This window comes from Talpa europaea, assembly GCF_964194135.1.
Source record: "Talpa europaea genome assembly, chromosome: 1".
In the NCBI taxonomy this organism is placed as follows: domain Eukaryota; kingdom Metazoa; phylum Chordata; class Mammalia; order Eulipotyphla; family Talpidae; genus Talpa; species Talpa europaea.
The window spans coordinates 131,739,171-131,761,811 of NC_140073.1; the positions used below are offsets into that span (position 1 = coordinate 131,739,171).

Genomic DNA, 22,641 nt, shown 5'->3' on the forward strand with positions numbered 1-22,641 from the left:
CATCTGTTTCTGGTGCCTTCCGGCACCTTCTGGGAGTCTCCCGGATTACTGATGAGGATTGTGCTAACCAGCCTATCTGTCACTGGGAGACTCAGGAGCTCAGCATCCATGCTATCTCCTGACTGGTGTCCCCACAGAGGGAACAGGACAGAGGCTGGCAACCATACCTCCACTTCCGAAGTCAACCAGAGAGCCAGGCCCAACGGCAGATCCAGCCTGGGTATTCAGCCAAGAGATACCTCCGAGGCCTCTTGCGGACATGGCCCCCTGACACCATACACAGGCTCCATTGTGCAGGTCAGTGGGGAAACGGGAGGAGGTACATCCAAGCCGCCCTGCCTTGCATTCTGGTGTGAGAGTGTGTCCCATCAAGCCTGAAAGACCAGAATTTCAGTCCCAGCTTTGTGTTAAAGCAAAGGTGGTTAAGCCAGGTAGCCTCTAAGCCTCTAGCATAACTTTCGCCCTTTATCTCCCCACATTTATGAAGGAAGGAATGGCCTGAGGTCTTGCCTTCACTTTTGTGTCTCCCTGTGGCTTCACACTCCACAACCCTAACCACAACTTTCTTCCCAAACTTCCCTCCTCAGAGACTTCAGATTATCCTGTTTAGATGAGGAAAAGGATGCCCAGAGGAACCAAGTAGGGTGTCCAAGATCATCCAGTCGAAAGCAGAAGTCAGATCCTCCCCACATTCCCTGCTCCTCATTCTTCCTTTTTTAAAGATTTTTTATTTATTTATTTATGCATATAAGAGCTGGGGTGCAGGCCAGAGGTGCAAGGGGTGAGAGGATTCACCAGAGACAGAGTGGGGAGAAGAACAGGCAGATCTGCTGAGATACACTGCTGAGGGGAGCAGCGGGCAAGACAGGAGAGGTCTGCTGCGCCGTGTGGGTCAGCTCCTTGGCCAGCCAGGAATCAAACTCGTGCTGCAGTGGCTGTGGATAGCTTCATATTGCTGAGACTTAACCCCTTGTGCCACCAGGGAGGCCCCCCTGCTCCTCATTCTTCCCAGAATTCCTCCATCTGGGTAATCTCAGGTCCTCCAGGGAGTGGGACTCTTAAAGAGGGCAGCTCTCCAGCACAATCCACTTAGGAGAGAGATGGACACGTTCCTGCTGAACAGGGACCCCACGTGCACACAAAACCTCATCTCCATGGCCTCCATAAAGGTTTTAAAGTGAAAACAGGAAGTGGGGATTAAAGTTGCCAGAGTTAACACACACACATGCACACACATGCACATGCTTACACTCACACGCGCACATACACACAGTTAAACTGGTGATATTTGAGATATATTTCTTTTTTAAAAGGTGTTCATTGTTTATCTGAAATTCAATTTTAACTTGACATCCTGTATTTTATTTGGCAAACCTGTTGGGAATGAGGTGGTGAGCAGTAGGATCTGCCAATGCCCTCTGGGCTCTTTGCCATTTCTTCAGCACCAACAAATAGACAGGACCAGAGGAAGACTGGCTTTCTTCTTGCTTTATAGGTTTACCTTGGGAAAGGAAAGAAAAAAACAACTCTCTCCCCAGCAAGTGATGACTTGAAGGAAAGTGAGAAACGAGGGCCTGTCCAGTAATGATTTTACTTCAGTGGCAGACTGACCGTTAGAGGCAGTTCTGTTTAACACTTGTAAGAAAGAATCTCTTAGCCAAAAATATATGTGTCCTTGGGTGGGACAGAGGGCAGAAAAGACCACTGCCCCATAGCCTAGGTCCAATGTCTTGAAGGATGAGCGCTTCTCTTACTGTCAAGAAATAGCTCAGACCCTACTATGGGAGTCATATGGCAACAATGTGTGGCTTAAGAAACGGTACTTGTGTGTACATGCCGGGCCCCTTGCCAGAATTCCTTACCCAAGCCCCCCTGAGGGTGAGACCCTTAAGTTCTAAGACTCTGGTATGAGATCACCAGCCCAATGAAGACAGTTCCCGCCCTTTACGTCTCAGCGCTCACCACCTTTGTGATAACAGCATGTTCTCTGCTCCTATCTTTCTGCTTCTGTGATGAATTCTCCCACATACACCTTTGAGGACCACATTTTTCGACAAAGTTTCTTCTGACAATTCTAGTCAATGTTGAGCTCCTCGCCTTCTGATTTTCTCTCATACTAATGCTTGGGACCTTGTAGGTAAACCCAGGAGAGTCTTGTCTCTCCAACAGACTGGAACCGTGTCTTGCAAAAGGGCTAGTACCTATTTCTTCTGTATCTCCCCCACAGCCTAGGAGAGGATTGGGCCACTGGTAAACCCTCAATAAGCACTTATGGAATAACTGGATTGAGAATCATGGGGCTGACAGAAGTAAAGTACTTCCAGGTGATTCTCTTCCTGAGGCAGGAGGAGCCTTTTACCTAATCCCAAACTAGCAGCCATGTTTTTTGCACAAGGGAGCCTGAGTCTCAGGAATAGCAGAGTGGAAGCAGCACAGATGGGGCACAGACCACACTGGATAGAGAACCAGTGTGGGTTCTATTTGATTTCTTAATCCCTCTCATCTTCTAATTATCTTTCTTAATGGACAATGTCTGAAGTCAAGACCAGGGCAAGTGGGGATCCTTGTATTTATCTCTGAGACCTCTAGCATGGCAATCACTTTTTCTTTCAATAACTCCTGCCCTGCTCTTCAGGATACATCAAGGATTCTGTGCTGCTCCAGGACAGTCAACTTAATGTACCAAAGCACCTCAGGCCACAACAGGACCTTTCAGGTGTACCCCTCAAATACCATCTCCTGCCTGTCTTCCCTCCATTTTGGATTCAACAAGGAAAACCTTTTGAACAAGGTACATCTTGATTTTATGACCAGTTCTCAAGTATATGGGTTTTTAACACTTCAAAATGGAGTTTTCCAAAATAAGGTCTAGGAATTCTGGGTTTGATTCTCCTCCTCTGCAAAATGCGGGGACTACTTAGTCTAGACCAACATTATCGCAGAGTACTGTCTGCAAAGACAGAAGTTTCTATAATATGTGGTGTCCAATATAGTAGCCATTAGCCACATGTGTACTGAGCAGCTGAGATGTAGATAGTGGCACTATAAAACTGAGTATTTCAATTTTATTTGTTACATATAAACAGCCACATGTGGTTAGTGACTAATGTATTGGGCCATGCAGGTGCAATTACTTAGGTCTGTTCTGTTCTAACATTCTTCAATCCTGTGACTTTGTGGCAATATCTTACAGAAAAAATAAAAGCTTTCTAGTCAGAAGTCTGGACTGTGATGGTTGTTCTTTCTTTTGCTAGATGTAAGATCTTGAGCAAGTCACTTTGTCTTTTTGAGCTGTTTGCTCATCTCTGTAATGAACATGCTAAGAACTGCCTCGCTGTTGCACAGAACATTATTGTGAACTGTCTGTAAGCTGTTCAGTACTGTGGGGATTCTATTTGTCAGTGTTATTCTTGGGAACATGAGGTGTTAAGAGTCAGAAGTTACCTTTGTTACGAGGGATGGGAAATGTTGACATGGTTGCATAATAGGCAAAGAATAGGGCCTTGGTTAGTACAAGGGTATTTGAGATACGAGAAGAAAAGAATAGACACCTAACATAATACAAAGTTAATTTTTCCATAATAAAAAGGTAATTTTCCAGAAACAATGGTAGTGCCTCACCAAACCAGATCCTCAAAAAAGGATCTGGTCAGAATAGGTAGAGAATCTGGTTTATAAAACAAGTGAAGAAGTGATGGTTTCTCAGAGCCTGGTGCCACTGAACTTTCTTGTCAGGAACCTCCCTTGAGTCTTGACTCCAACACCAGGAAATTTTGGTCATAACCTTGTCCACATGTAGTTTCATCTACAGGAAATTGCTGGTTAGGCAATTGTATTTATGTTGTAAATTAACCCCTGGTCTATACATCAGCATCAATGCATTTTGCTGGTATGGTCAACATCCCTGAGGCCATTTGATTCTGGAGCACTGAAGAAATCAAGTTTCTGGACCACCCATGTCCTGGGAGTGGGGGACTCACTAGATAATGCTCCTGACTTGGGACCAGCTGCCCTTCCCCAGGAGTCATTGTTAATGCCCTCTCTCTAAAATCCTACTGTCCCAGTAGGATTGGAGAGCTTACTGTCCAGTATTTTTTTTATTTCATTTATTTATTTTTACATAAAAGAATTAGGATGAAGGCCAGAGGAGCAGAGGGTAATAGGGTTCACCAGAGACAGAGTGGGGAACATAACAGGGGGATCTACTGAAATACACTGCTAAGGGGAGCAGCAGGCGAGACAGGAGACGTCTGCTGCGCCATATGTGGGTTAGCTCCTTAGCCGGGAATCAAACTCAGGCCATAGACGTGATAGCACTGAGACTTAACACCTACGCCATCAGGGAAGCCCATGTCCAGTATTTTTTGGGTGGACCAACACTGAATATTTACAGGATCAAGTGGTTTCCATAGTTGATATCACATAGTCCGGACCTATCACATCAGGCAGACAATAGAGGCAATATAGAACATTAATTAAACATGTGCCAGATCCCAGACCACACAACCTCTCTGAGCTCCCATTTCCTTATTTATAAAATGGGCATGACCATACCTGCCTTTACCTCAGAGGTTCATATGTGGGTATTGAATGGAATAATGCAGTATCTGGTACATAGTAAGTGCTCAATAAATGTTTGTTATAGGCCTCCCTGGCTTGTGTTTTCAAAAACAGAATTACTAATTGCAATGCCCAATTGCCATGATCATAGGGACTGAAAATCAATTTGTAAAAAAGTAAAAACAGTTCAGAGGTTGTAACTTGAACCCTGATTGTTTGAACTTTATCTTCCTTTGGTCTCCCCTCTTTGCCAGACACTTTATTTGGAGAGCTCCAAAAGTTCTGGCTGTTCTTTCCATCTCCCCCAATAATGTGATGTTGATCAAGTCTTTTATGCTCCCTACATCTCAATTTGTTCATCTGTAAAATTGGGGTAGTGGTATTTGCCTTCCAACTTCTTTGGATTGTTGTGGAAAATCACACAGGAGAGGTCAGAGATTAAAAGGGGGGAAAGTCTGTAAGAGCTCTAAATTGCTACCCCAATGCCCATTGTTTGGTTGAGATACATGGAGACCACCTCATTGTCCCACTATACATACTCTTACGGACTCCACAGAGACCGAGTTTTGTGGTCTCCTTTTAACACCTGAAAACTTGCTTGAAAACCTGTTTCTATTAAGCTTAAACATATGAGCCAGAGATGATGTTTGCTGAGAAAAATCTTGGTTCCCCTCACAGAGAATTAGTCATATATTCATTATTGCCTGGGACGCAGCCAAAGGAAAAATGCCTCTCTGTACCCCCCCACCCATAATGCCATACCCCAGCTGAGGCAGCTGCCATGTAAGACTATTCAGTGGGCGAGCAGCCATTGGCCAAAGTTTCACTTCCTCTGCCCTCAGAAAAGCATCTGTTCCCAGGTGAATCTTACCAAGAAAAATAGACCCGAAGACTGACTTTCTAAAGGAACATTCTAGAATATGCAAAAAGGTCTTTACTGCCATACCCTGTGTGGATCGGGGGTCTTCTTTGGTGTAGGCCTAATGTGACTCTAGGCCTCCTCAGGCTGAGGGGTCCTCAGGTTCATCAGGCTTCCTGTACCAGTAAAACCTGAGCAGACCCCTCCTAACGTGAACATGAGCTGCATCTGTGCTTCCAACACTCCAGTATCAGCCCAGCCCCAGAGGGGCCTTCAGGAGTCAATGAGCAGAGGAAGGAGGGCCAAAGGGAAGAAGTAGCCCCACGAGTGGGTATGTGACTCTTGACTCCAGGACACTAAAGATGGAAATGCTGTAGGGAAAAGAGGGTTAAAAAGTATAGTGGGAAGATGAGGCTGGCTGGGGGAAGGAAGGGGTAACTTCAGGAGTCCAGGGTTCCATCATGTACAAGGCCCCTGAGGCTTCCAGAGCCCCTGGTTGAAAGACAACCCCACATTGTTCCACAGAGCTGCATGCTGAGAGTGGAGGTGTTGCTAAAGCTAGGGAGGGTTTGCCAGACTGTTTCAGCAATAAATCCACCTTGAGTAAGTGATGAAAATAGCTGCAGGACCCTTTAAACCATCGATGAAAGATTTGTTAACTATGCTGGAGTCATCTGTTGACTCAGAGCCTTCTTGGGGGTTGCACAGACAAGGTAAGTTCAGAGAGCTAAAAAGCAGGGCCTTCAGCAGAGGTTTTTCCGTAAGTAAACAAGGAGCAGACGGACCAGGAAATCCAAGCGCTTCAGACTGAGCATCTCAATGACCATAGAGGCTGCTGTGACGACACTTCTGTCACTGGCCTCTCACTGGCCAAAGGGCTGTTGCATTCATTCTTATTTGAGCTCCCGACAACTCTGCAAGGAGGCAAGGGTAAGAAATAAGCTGAAGAAACTGAGTCCAAGAAATGAAATCTCAGCCCTGAATCTCCTGATTCCCAGTGCAGCTATTTTCCACCAAACTGGCTACCACTTCCATGCAGACACTAGCAGAAATAAGGAAATAGGGAAGGAGGGCCTTGCCAGCCCTTTGCTTAAAACACAAAGGGAGGCAGTTTTGAAGCAGTTGACAGCACCACGCCTGTCTCTGGGGTTCCCAGCCTGACCCATTGTTCACCTTTGCAGGTCAGCAGGGCATGGATGAAGGGGAAGCTGGGGCTGGTGAACACGTGGACCAGGGCTCTGTACCCAAGAACAGCAGTGAGGGGACTTACTTGCCGCCACTCAGGAAGCAGCCCTGGCAGGAAGATGAAACCCAGGCAGAGGTACCCTTTCTAATGGACTACCCTTTGTCATTGTTCTTCTTGACTTCAGAAGGGATGCTCCCTCCCTTCACCACTATTTTTTCCTCCAGAGATGAGTACTTTGAATTTAGTGACCACTGTTTCCCCAAGTATCAACTATGGAACAGTGCCTAGCACTGTCAGGTGCTCCTTGGGGGGAAAAAAAATTGGCAAATACATTTGAGAAATGCTGCAAACCATGTTCTCCTGAAGGGTCACCAAGCACATGTGGATATGCACTGCTTTGAAAAGTTCTACAGGGAAAGCAGCCAGTTATGCAAACTCATTTAATCACAGACCCTCACCCCACTCTTCACCCATCCAGGCAGGTATAATCTTCTCTAGAAAATAGAGCTCTTTTTTTTTTAAAGATTTATTTATATAAGCACTGGGTACAGGCAGAAGCGCGGGAGGGTGAGAGAATTCACCAGAGCCAGAGCGGGAGCAGAACAGACAGACTAACGAAATACACTGCTGAGGGGAGCAGCGGGTGGCAGGAGAGTTCCGCGCACCATGTGGGACCCTTGCCAGCGGCCGGGGATCGAACTGGTGCTGCAGAGGCTGTGGGCAGCTTTCCAGGTCAGCGCTCAACCGCTGCACCACCAGAGGAGGCCCTAGAAAAAAGAGCTCTTGACCTTAGAATTGGAAAAATTTCAGCCTGATCCTTCATCTTCATAGGTGCAATGAGCCTTTCCAAGAAATTGAACTTACTTGGAACCTGAATTTCTTTTTGTGTAAATGGAGCAGCAAAGTTACTAGGAGGACTAAATGAGTGAAAATGTAAAAATACTTTCTGAACTCTAAGGCCTATGTGAGTGTGTGTGTGTGTGTGTGTGTGTGTGTCTGTAAGACAACAGTAGTTTAAAACAACAGGAAAAATTTATACTCCTATCTGGAGTAAATTTGTCTTTACTTACAAAGGTCATCTGCCAGTGAGAAGAGGCGGACAAGAGGAGTGCCCTACAAGGAAAGGGAGTGGGTAGAGACATTTTATGATGGATAAAGATAATGGCACTAGTGCTTCGTTTTGATTTTTCTTTTTTTTTTTTTTTTTTTGCAAGGACACACTCCATGTCACGCCTGGTTAAATGTTGTCCTTTCTATTATCAATCACACAATGTTTTATGGTAATAAACAGCATAAAGTTCTTGCTATTATAACCTTGCTTTTCTTCCCAGGCTGCAAAAGAGGTTTCATCTTTGGAACCACAAATCTAGCCACAGAGTCTGAGGATTAAAAGAATCTGCTCGGCTTCCTTACAAAAGCCTGTTTACAGCACTGTGTATCTGTCGTTCCCTAGGACACGTCAATAGAGAATCACCGACGTATACACGCTTCAAAGGAAAGCCACAATGAAATAGCACAGCAAACCTCCAGGAGGGCCTTTGGGCATGCCCACTTCGATCATTCTTGGCTCCTGAGTGACAAAGCCCATGTTACATTCTATGGAGGCGCCTTCCCCAACAGGAAGGCAGATCTCAGTGGTAAGAAGCCAAATGTCTTGCTTTTGATCTGGATAAACTTAATGATGCAGAGTTCATTTGAGAACACTGAGGCACACCAAGTGTACTTCCTCACACCACTCACCTTAGAAAACAATAGCCAAAGTCCAGCTGGAGGTGGGGATAAGTCTGACAGTCTCCTCTAGACTTGCCCTTAGCCAACCCACATTCCACAATCAGGCTGCCTGAGTTCAAATGACCCCCACTGACTAGCTGTGATCCTGGGCAAGTTATTAATTTTGCTGGGGCTCAGTTTACTCATTTGTAGAATGGGGATTATCATCATTCCTCCATCAGGCTATTGCGGGGATTAAGTGAGTTAATGCTGAAAAATACTTTGCCTAATTCCTGTCTCCTATTTAGCACTTAATATTGTTGGCTATTATTATTATCTTTATCTTTCTCTCCATCACCTGACTCAGCTAGAAAGAATCCAACCTAGAGAATAAGATTCAGCCTCTGTGAACTTGCCTCAGTCAAAACTGTCTATGTACCAGCACTCACCTGACCTTTCTTCCCATTCACCTCAAAGTGATAAAAGTTAAAAGCCGACCGCCCATCTCCATATCTGCAGCTAACAGAGTCCCATTCCCATCCTGTTTCTATAGACGGACCCTGGAATGTGAAACTCCACAAGGGCAGAAGGAGCCCTATGTTACAGGAGCCTCCTGCTGAAAGGTGCCTTTTCCCTCCTGTACCATCTGCCACTGGCTCAGAAAAAAATGCAACTGGGGAAGTGAAGCAGAAAAAGGTGTGTGATTGTGTGTGTGCGTGTGTGTGTGCACTCAAAAGATTAATTTCAATCAAAGAATGAGGTGACTCATGGGATATCTAAATTGGCCTTACTCATGTGGGAGACAGAAAGTTTTCTTTTGGTTGGTCTAATAGTTTGACAAGACAGATTATTAGGAAGGAAAAAATAAATTTAATTTTGTACATATGGAAGCCTCATACGAAGCAAACAACCCAGGCTGTTTTTATAACTTAGACAAAGAAACAATAAATTTGTGAAGAACTGACAAGGTAAGGAAGTTTTAGGCTTGGGTACTAGTTAGTGTTGAACTAAGCATGGCTTGTTTCACACAGTTTTCGTGGCCCTGGGCTCCCTTCTCTGGTGATAAGGATGTCTCTTGAATCTCAGTGTGGGGAGCACATATTTCACATGGAAGATTTACTTCCTGCTTTCAGGGGGTCAGAGTATCCTTTCTGCACCAGCTGTTTCTCAACTTATTTCAAAATTTAGCAAAGCGGTATATTTAGCTAAGTGGTATATTTTAGGTGAGCCTGCCGGAACCCCATCCTTGTTCTGAACTCACCATGTGGAACTACAGTAATTGACAAAATGTTGAAAATAAGAGAAGTACAAGGAATTTCAGCTGCCCTGAATTCTACCTTAAAGGATATGATAGTCTCACACTTTCTGGTGGCAGCAGAATCCTTGGTTCTGTGAAGGGGCTGGTGGCGGTGATCTGTAAACATATAAGGACAGAATTTGGGTTTGTAAGCAGTTGATCACTTCAGACTCAAAATACTGATGACCTTGAATCTAGCGATGTTTTTTGTTTCATTAAGGGCCTGTGGCTTTTAAGAATTTAGGCTGAAGTTTACAGGTTTATCAACCCCTTCAAAAGTCAAGTATATCTTCTTCCTTAGAGTTGTCCTTAGCTGTGTCCAACCTGGTCCTGCCTTGAAATTTGATGTGGATTTTTTTTTTTTTTTTTTTTTTTATAGAGGCATGTTTTTTATTTATTTATTTATTTGTTTGTTCGTTTGTTTTTGTTTATACATGCACTGGGTACAGTCAGAAGCGCGGGAGGGTGAGAGAATTCACCAGAGCCAGAGCAGGGAGCAGAGCAGGCAGAAGGACCGAAGTACACTGCTGAGGGGAGCAGCGGGCGGCAGGAGAGGTCTGCGCGCCATGTGGGACCCTCCTCTGGTGGCCGGGGAGCAGCCGGGAATAGAACCGGCGCCGCAGAGGCAGCGGGCAGCCTCGCAACCCAGCGCTCAACCGCTGCGCCACCGGGGAGGCCCTGATGTGGATTTTTGATGACTTGGAGCTACCTGTACAGATAGGGAAAGAGCAAGGGCTCTGGAAAGCTCTGCCTGTATGAACTTGAGCAGGTAGCTCACCCCTCTGCCTCAGTGATTTTGTGTGCAAGGATAACAACACCAACCTCACAGGACTGATGGAAGGATGAAAGAAGATGCATTTGGGGGGAATATTTTGCGTCCAACTGGGAACTACAGGATGCTGGTTCATTGCAGGAGCTGTGTCATCTGGGGAGGTGCTGAAGCAGCCATGGGCATTCTAGCTGGTCCTGGTGCCAGTGAGATGGTTGTTTTCAGTCTGTTCAGGACTTTCACTGATGTCCTGTCCATGATGAGCATAAGCTGATCTAAATCTTTCCATCTACACCAGAAAGACTTGTGTCCTCCCAATCCTCCCAAGTTCTTTTGGACCAGCGGCAACAGCAGACTCGACCTGCCAGGGTCCCCGTGTTCCTAAGGAAAGTCCTTAATTTCACACACCCCCAGTCAGCCCAGAACTGAACCAGGAGCAGACGTCAGATGGAAGTCCCTTCCCTCGCTCCATGTATATGGTTTAACAGAGGAAAGCAATATTTTCCCCTATATAAAACTAAATTTTTAAATTAGAATAAAGAAATTAAGCTTTGGCTTGTCAACCATACCTCATACAAATCATTTGACTTTCCACATAGGTTTCTCAATGCAAACCTTGTCAAATAAAATGCACAAGGTCAGTATTCAGAAAAGGGCAGTTGGTGGGCAGCTGGCACCGGGCGCTGAAGGTCTCCAGGAACATAAAGATCCTATGTGCATGTGTTTGGTTAATCATTTTCTTAATGTCTCAAAATTATAAATATCACTCTGCACATATTTGGTTGCACTTCCTTCCTCATTGGGCTCTAAACATGTGGATAACTATGTGTGTTTCTGATCATTTTATTCTTTTTGAACACTAAAAAAAGGGAGAAAAAGTTTTATTTTTCCTCCTATGAAATTGAACTCCCTGAAATCCAGCGCACACATACATTCATAGAGCCAAGTTCACATGTGCAAAGACACAAACTAAAAGAAGAAAACCTCAGCAGCTTCTGAATAACTGAAAACAAGGGGCTTTAAATACCTTTCTCTCCTTGTCGTGTGTGTGTGTGTGTGTGTGTGTTATGGGGTTTTGGACACACACAAACAACAACGACAACAACAAACTGGGCTAATGCTGTGGCTTTCTCTGATACACAGCAATTCTTTTTTTATTGTTCTGTTCATATTGCTGCAGAGTGAGGACCTGTATATATTCTCCCAGTGGTATGATTGGTTACTTCCATTTTATTTTTTTTTAATTTTATTTAAATTTTATTTTTATATTCCCCATACAATTACAACCCCCTTATTTTGACCCCAAGCCCTCCTTTCTCCGCCCCCCACCTCCCATAGAGTGTCTCTGGTTCGTAGTTGTTTGTTGATTTTGATATTTTCTTTCTTATAGTTATTCTTTTTCCTGGTCCCTTATTTAAGTTTTCTAGATTCCTGCTATGAGTGAGACCATCCGGTATTTTTCTTTTTCTTTCTGGCTTATTTCGCTGAGCATGATCCCTTCCAGCTCCATCCATGTTGCTGCAAATTGCATGTGTTTATCTTTTTTGAATGCTGAGTAATATTCCATGGTGTATATGCACCACATCTTCTTGATCCAGTCATCTACTTTTGGGCATTTGGGTTGTTTCCAAAGCTTAGCGATTGTAAACAGTGTTGCTATAAACATAGGGGTGCAGGTGCTCTTTGGAATTGATGTTTCTGTGTCCTTTGGGTAAATACCTAGGAGTGGAATTGCTGGATCATATGGAAGCTCTATGTTTAGTAGGTCAAGAAATCTCCACACAGCTCTCCATAGTGGTTGGACCAGTTTGCACTCCCACCAACAGTGCAGGAGAGTTCCTTTTTCTCCACAACCTCGCCAACATTTGGTGTTGCTAGTTTTTTTAATATGTGCCATTCTCACTGGTGTAAGATGGTATCTCATGGTAGTTTTGATTTGCATTTCCTTGATTACAAGTGATGTTGAACATTTTTTCATATGCCTGTTGGCCATTTGCATTTCCTCTTTGGAGAGGTTTCTTTTTAGCTCTTCTGCCCATTTTTTGACTGGATTATTTTCTTTGTTGTTGTTGAGTCTCATCAGCTCTTTGTAGATTTTTGTGATCAGTCCCTTATCATTAGTGTTGTGTGCAAAAATTTTCTCCCAGTCAGTGGGGTTTCTCTTTGTTTTGGTTATTGTCTCTTTTGCTGTGCAGAAGCTCTTTAATTTGATGTAGTCCCAGCTGTTTATCTTTGCCTTCACTATCACTGCTTTGGGTGATGTGTCTGTAAAGATGTCTTTGATGTGCATATCATGTAGTGTTTCGCCTATATTTCCTTCTATGTATTTTATGGTTTCAGGTCTTATGTCTAGTTCTTTAATCCATTTTGAGTTGTTTTTTGTGTATGGTGTGATGTAGTAGTCAAGGTTCATTCTTTTGCATGTAGCGACCCAGTTTTCCCAGCACCATTTATTGAACAAATTTCTTTGCTCCAATGCATATTCTTTGCTCCTTTGTCAAAGATTAGTTGACCATAAATCTGTGGGTTTATTTCTGGATTATCTATTCAATTCCATTGATCTGTGTGTCTGTTCTTGTTCTAATACCATGCAGTTTTGACAATTATGGCTTTGTAGTACAGTTTGAAGTCTGGGAGTGTGATGCCTCCATTCCATTCTTTTTTTTTTTCAGGAGAGCTTTGGCTATTTTGGGTGATTCCATATGAATTTCATCAATAATTGTTCTATTTCTTTGAAGAATGACATTGAAGGGCCTCCCAAGTGGCGCAGCGGTTGAGTGCTGGGTTGTGAAGCTGCCCACAGCCTCTGCAGCGCCAGTTCGATCCCCAGCTGCTCCCTGGCCACCAGAGGAGGGTCCCACATGGCGCGCAGACCTCTCCTGCCGCCCACTGCTCCCCTCAGTAGTGTACTTTGGTCCTTCTGCCTGCTCTGCTCCCCGGTCTGGCTCTGGTGAATTCTCTCACCCCCCGTGCTTCTGACTGTACCCTGTGCTTGTATAAATAAATAAATAAATAAATCTTAAAAAAATAAATAAATAAGAAGCACAAAGCCAGGAGTGCTTTAAAAAAAAAAAAAAGAATGACATTGAAATTTTTATTGGAATAGCATTGAATCTGTATATTGCTTTTGGTAGGATGGCCATTTTAATAATGTTTATTCTTCCAATCCATGAGCAGGGGATGTCTTTCCATTTCTTTGTATCTTCTTCTATTTCTTTTAACAGTGTTTTATAGTTTTCTTTGTATAGGTCCTGTACCTCTTTTGTTAGATTTATTCCCAAGTATTTGATTTTTTTTTTTGTTTTGATAATAAAAGGGATGGTTTTTTGATTTCTTCTTCTTCAGATTTATTGTTTGTGTATAGGAAGGCTACTGATTTTTGCGTGTTGATTTTGTATCCTGCCACTTTACTGAACTGATTGATGAGTTGAATTAGTTTTTCTGTCGGTTACTTCCATTTTGAAGAGGAAGAAATTGAGGCTTAAAAAGTTTCAGTGAGGAAAGTAAACACAAATGTACATTCCTGTTTTCTAACCATTCTTGCCTAAATCTTAATTCTTGTGTATTCAGTGTTCTGCACCCTTTTTCTCTTAACAACAAATGCCAAGATTTCTCCCTCTCTATACATAGAAATCGCCATGTCTGGTAGATTTGCCATAAGTGCTTTGCCTCAAGCATTTTCAGCTCATAATTAATTGATGGTAAGGCAATTTTGCCATAAAAAATAAATCATGAAAAATTAAAAAAAGGAAATTACTTTAAAGGATATAATAAAATAAATTTTCTTTTTTGCTGAAATTTCTTCCTTTATTAGAAGAGGTATCAGTTCTCAAATACTATGATGTATATTTGTAACTGAGATTTGCATCACTGTGAAAGCCATGTTTTGGTATGTTTTATTTTTTTAACTATTTATTTATGCACGCATGCAAGAACTGGGGTACAGGCTAGAAGTGCAGGAGGTGAGAGGATTAACCAGAGACAGTGGGGAGCAGAACAGGCTGATCAACTGAAATACACTGCTGAGGTAAGCAGTGGGCAAGACAGAAGAGATCTGCTGCACCATGTGGGTAGCTCCCTGGAAGGCTGAGGATGGCTGTGGATAGCTTCACAGTGCTGTGCTAACTCCTTGTGCCACCAGGGAGGCCCAGAAAGCTGTGTGTTTTAATCAAAAGAGGGGTGCTGCTATTTTTTATCATTATGTGTAGCACACATGACTGGTAGTAACTATCTGAATGAACTACATTTACACATTCCAACCAAGTCCAGTCCTTCTAATAAGCCAGATTCTATGCCATAACCAAGATGCTATCTACATCATTTCTCCACTATCAAATTACAAAAAAGAAAATCCCATATTCAAGAAATGTATAGTAATCAAGTAACCATTTCTTTGTGGGTGGAAAGGGAATAGCAGGAGCTACTTTTGCTTACAGCTTCTAATATTGTGGGATAAATTTGATAAATATGGCATTAAAGAACAAGTTGTATCAGGGTCTCCCTGGTGGTACAGGAGTTAAAGTCTCAGCAATATCACCAACCACTGTGAGTGGCTAGGCTGGCAGGTGTGAGTTCAATTTCCAGACAGGGAGCAACCCACATGGCGCAGCAGATCTCTCCTGTCTTGCCTGCGGCTCCCCTCAGCGGTGTATTTCAGTAGATACACCTGTTTCTGGTGAATCCTCTCAACCCCTGCACATCTGGCCTACACCCCAGTTCTTGTATGCATAAATAAATGAAAATAAATCTTTAAAAAAGAGAACAAGTTCTATCTAAATTAGCTAAAGAATGAATCATTAATGGTCTCAGAGACTGTTATAAATTACTAGCTGCCATAGCTTGGCAAACTTTTGGTTTTGATGGGTGGGAGAGGTGACTGCTCACAGAAAGATTTGCCATTGATAAGCTATCATTCTCTAGTATGGTAAGCAATCAAGCTTTTACTCTTTTTCATTTCTACACCTCCCATACGTTTTATCCCCAGATTTTCACAATATAAATATGGGAGTGTTATGTCAGCTGAAACCAAACTTGAAAACAAACTGTCAACCAGTTATTTTTATCTCTTATTTTATCTCACAGCAAAACTGCTGTGCAACCAATTTGCAACAAAATGCTTGCAGCAAAGAACTTATGGCAAATCCACCTACAAGCAGAAATTTCAGCTATCTCATTTCAATCCAGCTCAGTTTCCACAGTTGCAAGAGAAAGAAAGACTATATTTCCTCCCCAAAGCTCTTACATGTATTATTTTTGTACTTCTCAAAAAAAATCAGGCTGGATTAAGGAAAACATAGCCAAATTCTAAGAAGCAAACAGCATCACTCTAGTCAGATATGGTCGCCAAGTTAGTTTTCCTTCTCAGCCTTTCCTTCTCGATTTTCCTTCTCTTAAAGCTGTATGAGCCACATCACACCCAGCAACTCTGGTGCTAGAGATACAATAAGTTACAATGCCATCTTGCAAGCAGCCTGCTTTGGATACAGGCCATCTTGGATCTTGTTTTGTTCTTAAATTTTCTCCAGGCACCAAAGACTCTGAAATTACCTCTTATCTCAGAAGAATCACACAAAGTCCTGCACCCACCAAGGAGTCAATTTAAAGCTAATGAGCCCCCAGCAGAGCTCTTCATCTTTCCAGTGGAGATTCATTTTCACACCCACCATCGCCCTAAAGAAAAAGCACACAAAAGAAGTAAGTTCCCTGTGGCTGTCAGGCTAAGAAGGACTGGGTTGTGGGTCCCACTAAATCATGACTCCCTTTCAGAAAAATTATTTTATATTTATTGAGGTAACATTGATTGAAAACATTGGATATGTTTTAGGGGTATAGGTTCACACCTCTATAAATGTATCATTTATACCTCCTACCAAAACCCCAATAATCCTCTACCACATTCTATTGCACCCCCAACCCCCAATTTGTACCCAGCCACCTCCTCCCCATCCCTTTCTGGTAGCCTCAGTGCTATAGTCATATTTAAGAGTTTGTTTTATTTTGCTTTTGTTTGTTCCTTCTTATTTCACTTAGCACAGTTCCATCCAATTCTATCTGTGCTCTCTCTATATACACACACACACACACACACATATATATATATATATGATGGACTACTACTCTACTACTCTTTAAAAAAAGCATATATATATATATATATATATATATCAGTGCTGACTGGGAGCTGTGGTTCATGTCACTGCCCAACATTAGGAGAGAATATGATAGAGCATATCACATGTCACATATTGCTAACCTGAAATAAAGTATAAATTCACAATTTGAAGTACAGTTTCTACTAAATATGTATCTCTTTCTCACCATCATAAAGTCAAAAAATAAAAATTGTATCATCTTAATTTGGGAAACATATCTGTGTAAAACAACAACTAATGTTAAAAAATTGAGAGAAAAAACTGATAAAGAAGCAAAGAAATAGATGTTATCAGACATATGGGATGAATTCATTGCTTTAGGTAAGCTCTGGGTTTAGTTGAATTTCCTGGCAGCCAAAATAAAAAGAATATTTGGATCTTCAGATCTTCATTTTATAAAAGGAAGATGAAAGTGTCTGAAAAACCATTTTCCTGATTTTGATTTGGGGTTATTATGTAACATTAGATGATCTCCACAATCTTTGTCAGGGCAGAGATTTTGTTTCTAAGCAAAGTGCTAACAGTTTGAGATCAATTCCAACAGTGAGATCAATTCCAACTGGGGATTTAGGAAGTCTCTCTGGAGGAGGCTTTTGAGTGAATGCTCACCCTGTGACCCAAGGAGAAATCTAATCTTCCCAACTTTTTCCACAGTCCCCTTGCCCACAACACATTCATGCTCCTGGGACTTCTCTGGGCTACCAGAGGCAAAAGAGGATTCATTAAACAGCTGACTCCAATTTTGGGAAGGTCCTAGTTCTGAGGTTTCCAGAAACTTCAGTTTAGAAGCTGCCTTGATTTTTCAGAGGGTTTTTTACGACCCCATTTGAAATTTCTCATCATGAAGAAGAATACCTAACTGTGAACTTAAAAGATCAGTCAATGGAAGAGGACAGGAGAGAAGTTTCTGTGATGGAACTATTCTAAATCTTGGTTGGACATATACATTTGTCAAAACTCATTGAACTATACACTTAAGATCTTTGCATTTCACTGTTTGTAGATTTTAACTTTGAAAAAGGTTACTTCAGTCCTTAAAATGCACACACACCACAGAGTATTTTTAAATATAGTTTTTATTATTATTCAGATAGGGTAAGGCAACCATATCAGGAGACAATCACCTCTGAAAAGATAGTTTGCTACTTACAGTTTCCAAGAGGAGGGAGCAGACCACACTATATGGAGTGACTCAAGAAACTCCAGGGTCAGTTAGGATGCAGAAGGGTAGAGCGGGGCATGGTCCAGAGTCTTTACTGTGGTTTCTGCAAGAAGGAATGGGCAAGGCAGGTTAAACAAGCTTGAAATTGACTGATTTGAATAGTTTGGGTGGGCTCTGGACGTAGGGGCTGTCCCTAGTTGTCTGATACCTGGCATTGATTAGGCCAGGAGGGTGGTGGCCTCAGAGTATAAAAGTTGGATAAAGGAGGTGGTTGGGAGTTAGGAGCTCTGAATTAGTTTGTTTGTATATAAAAGACAGACTCACATGTGATCCTTCATTACTTCTAGGAATCATCTAGCCCTGGGAGAGACGGTCTCTCCTGGTCAATATGGCTCCAGATGCCAAAACATCCAAATGAAAAGACAATACTATTAGCAGGATTTGGCTAAATCCTGATTATATTCCATGATGACCTTGGAAAGAAAGTCAGGAAGACAACCAGGCCATCATGAACAAGATTCTTAAAGTTTTTAGAGACAGTGAGCTTATATAAGATAGTGAATCCATTGAGCTCTTCTTTCTATTATATGCTAGTGAAGACTCTGAGTAATAAATGTCAGAAACCTAGTTGAAACTGTCTTAAGCAACAACATGAACACTATGCTCATGTAATTGGGTAATGCAAGGAGCAGATAACTCCAGGCTCGTTTGGATCCAGGTCTCAGAAAATGTGATCTGGACAATATTTAAGTCTTTCAGTACTGTGGGTCTTTCCTCCCAATCTCACTGTATCCAAATGCGTTGTAAAGATGACCTCCTACAATTCCATACCAACCTCTTATCTGTTGACCCAAGTAAAAAAAAGATACATCTCTTAAAAGCTCTTTCAGGGCCTCCCCTGATGGCGCAGGCGGTTGAGCGCCGCGCTGTGAAGCTGTCTGCAGCCTGTGCAGCACCAGTTCGATGCCGGCCAGCCGGTGAGGGTCCCACATGGCGGGGCAGACCTCTCCTGTCTCACCCGCTGCTCCCCTCAGCAGTGTATTTCAATCAATCTGCCTGTTCTGTTCCCCGCTCTGTCTCTGGTGAATCCTCTCACCCTCCCATGCATCTGGTCTGTACCCCAGTTCTTGTATAAAATAAATAAATAAATCTTTAAAAAAAAAATCTCTTTCAGGGCCTCCCTGGTGGCACAAGGGGTTAAGCACAGCACCATGAAGCAATCCGCAGCCTCTGTAGCACGAGTTCAATCCCTGGCCAGCCAGAGAGGTAACCCACATGGAGCAGCAGACCTCTTCTGACTTGGCTACCTCCCACTCAGCAGTGTATTTCAGTCGATCTGCCTATTCTGTTCCCCACTCTGTCTCTGGTGAATCTTCTTAGCCCCGCACCTCTGGCCTGTACCTCAGTTCTTGTATGCATAAATAAATAAATCTTTAAAAAAAAAAAAGTTCTTTCAAAAGTATCCGAACTGCCGCTGACTGGGTTGTACACCCATGACAGACCCGGCCACTGTGACTGAGGCAAGGAGGAGCTCTGCTTGACCAGGTTTCAGTTCCCCGCTGAGCTCAGGAGTCAGGGAATAGATACAACTCTACCCAAACCACACAGTGTGAACAGCAGAGAGACACATCCCCCCAAAAAGAAGAGAAGAGGACAAAAAAAACCACAGATGTCTACTACGACATGGCTTTTCCTTTGGTCTCTTAGGTGGTCCACATCCTGAACAAGGACCAGAAACAGAAGAGACCAGGCGTTTGTGGAAACCTCCCCTGAAACATGCATCCTTAGAAAGACCGAAGGAACTGACTGTGCATCTCCCAGTCGACACAGGCAGGGACATGCTCTCGCCTCAAGGTAATTGCTCCTTCCCTCCAGCATCCCAAAGAAATCTCACTCCAAAGGGAAGCAAGCCGAGACACAGAGGGTCCTCAGTCACCAAAAAAAGAGGCTTCAAGGGAGGCTAGCTCCTTCCCAGACACTTGAAAATAACTTTTGTTCAAGTAGCATCTGCCTGAACCAAAGTGCTTTAGTCAGACCACTAGCCTCCAGCTCACATATTACTTACTCACTAAATCATCCTCCAACTAATATTTCCTGATTGCAGAGCATAAAACAGCATCAAACTTGTTAAAAATTTGCTGCCAACTCCATAGTTCCTCCTGTGTTGTTAATGAATGAAATTTCATGTATGTATTCACTGAAAGTCCATAATATGAGTAAAAGTATTCATTCTAATTTTTCAAAATTAGAATGGACATTTGAGATTATACAGTAATGACCTCTCAGTGAATATTTTTACCTGTTGCATGGGTTGGAAATAATTTGCCATACTTTAGAAAGTTTTTCATTTTCAGAAATCTGAGCCTCCTTTCCAAAGGGCAAGATGATGGCATCAGAAATGTTAATTGACATCCGATTAGTATACAAAATCCCTGGTGGTGCAAGGGGTTAAGTAGCAGTATTATGGATTTTTAAAAAATTTTCATTTAGGATGATTGTCTCTCAATTAAGAGACAGAGGGATAAACAAGCCCCTGCCCCAATAATCAAAGGAAGTTCTCAAAACAAATATTTCAAGAACATTCTGGCCTGGGTTCACCACTCTGTTTATTCTGAAAAGCAGTGCTGTGCAGTGGGTAAGAGCACAGATTCCGGTTCTAGAAAGCCTGAGCTCCAAACCCACTAGGCCACTGCTGTGATGTGACATCAAACAAGTTACTTATCTGTTAGGGCTTCAGTTTTCTGATCTGTAAAATGAGAGTAGGATGTGAGGAGTAAAGGAGAGACTATATATTCAAAACTAAGGATAGTGCCTGGCAGAGGAAAAACTCCATAAATATTAGTTGTTTATCTATTTTTTTAAAAGATTTATTTATTTATGCATACAAGAAATGGGTTACAGGCCTGAGGTATGGGGGGGGGTGAGAGGATTCACCAGAGACAGAGTGGGGAGCAGAACAGGCAAATCAACTGAAATACACTGCTGAGGAAAGCAGTGAGCAAGACAGGAGAGGTCTGCTACACCATGTGAGTCACCTCCCTGGCCAGAGATTGAACTCATGCTGCAGTGGCTGCCCATAGTTTCATAGTGCTGAGACTTAACCTCTTATGCCACCAGGGAGGCCCACTTAAGATTTTCTTAATCACGTTAAGAAAATCTTACAATAAAGATTTTTATTACTTTATTGTAAGAATACAGTATATAAATTATAGAGCATACAAAATATATGTTCATCCACAGCTTGTGTTAGCGGTATGGCTTCCAGTCAACAACAGGCTATTAGTAAGTAGTTAATTTTCTTTAGGGGTCAAAAGTTACATGTAGATTTTCAATCATGGGGTAGTTGGTGGTCAGCATCCCTAACCTCCAAGATGTCTGAAGGTCAACTGTAGATGCATAAAGAAAGGAAACCAAAAAGGTGAGTTTGTCATGATGGACTCTCTCACACAGAGGTCCCTGGGGCAAGATAATTTAGACCTAGGAAGTGGGGTAATCCAACAGCCACAGAGGTTGTTCATGCCCATTTACTTGCTTAGCTTTGGAATGTTTCGCCTCTAATATAAATAAAATTACTTACTAATATAAGTAATATAACTTACTGAGAGTAAGTTACAGACTTTGCACCTCTGATCCCTTATGGGCACATATGTCCTGAAGGTAAGGATATTCTTCCTCCTAACCACAATAGAATAATTACAATCCAGAAAATTAACATTGATATAACACTTTTCCAACATATAGTCCATAGTCATTTTTCTATTTATACCAATAATGTGATATTTGTTTGTTTGTTTTTTATTGTTCCAGAATTTAAATCAGCATCACACACTGTGTTTTTTTTACCATGTCTCTTTAGAATCTTTTCATCTGGAACACTTCCTCAGTCTTGGTTTTCATGACTTGGCATTTTTAAAGCAGATAGGCCAGTGGATTTGCAGAATTACCCTCAATTTAGATTTGTCTGCTTCCTCATGATTAGATTCAGATCAAAATTTTTTTCAATAATCACAAACAATAATAATAATAAAAGAAATCACCAAGTGACTTGTTAAAAAATACATGAATTAAAAACTATAAATCTAAAATAAAAAAGAATAGCACACAGATGACATGCTGTCATCAGCGCATTCTGTCAAGGAACACAAAATATTCCTTTACAATTAGCCCATTTGTTATAATTTTTTCTATTTTAGGTGACATTAAATTTCATTATTTGGTAAAAGGCAGTGCCTGCCAGCTTTCTCTATGGTAAAGACATCTTTTTCCCATTGTAATAACTAAGTAGCCTGTGACACCTTAAAACTGTGAAGCCAACTTTCCAGCACAAATAGCAACAGTGTATTGTACATGAAATAAAGACTGCTCTTTCCCAAGAGATTAAGACAAAGTATTCATCACTTAGAGTGTTGTGTTTCACCCTACCCTCCTGAGAGTAGATCCTGCTGGTTTTGAGAGCTAGAGACACAGACTGAGGCACAGGCAAGACACGCTTTGAAGGACATTACCATCAATCCCAGTGCCCTCTGGCTATGACCTGGGCATGGTGCTTTGTTCTCTATGACCTTCAGGAGTGACATGATCATTGGCTTTGCTCAGAAAGATTGCCTTGTGGTTGGAACTCTGTAGCCAATAATCTCATGATCTCTAAACCTGGGGTCTTCCTACTTAAAGCCTACTCACTGGGGGCTGCAGGACTTGCAGCCTACAAGTCTTTCTTCATCTCAGAAGCCCACCAATAAGATAAAAATAACAACAGCCACTGCTCAATTCCTCCAGATGAAGGTCACTGTTCTGCAAGGCTGACTCCACTTTGGCTGTGGGTAATACCTGGCCACTGCTCCTAAGAAGACTGAAAATGAAGAACAGAATTGAGAGTGAGTGGAGTAAACCATCCTAACACAAGGATCTACCACAAAGTTAGAGAAGAAGCACACTCCCTCTCAGTC

At 42.4% G+C, this 22,641-nt stretch overlaps 1 protein-coding gene across 1 annotated transcript in view; it reads left to right on the forward strand.

Annotated features, from left to right (window-relative positions):
• Positions 1-22,641, forward strand: part of KIAA2012 — a gene marked incomplete at both ends in the record, with an annotated part of 103,479 nt that overhangs the window by 14,830 nt on the left and 66,008 nt on the right. Inside the window, 7 exons of the mRNA XM_084259511.1 lie at positions 138-297; positions 2,636-2,791; positions 6,601-6,740; positions 8,059-8,242; positions 8,869-9,011; positions 15,907-16,075; positions 19,403-19,549. Coding sequence (XP_084115637.1) covers positions 138-297; positions 2,636-2,791; positions 6,601-6,740; positions 8,059-8,242; positions 8,869-9,011; positions 15,907-16,075; positions 19,403-19,549 — 1,099 coding nt within the window. The remainder of the gene's footprint in view (positions 1-137; positions 298-2,635; positions 2,792-6,600; positions 6,741-8,058; positions 8,243-8,868; positions 9,012-15,906; positions 16,076-19,402; positions 19,550-22,641) is intronic.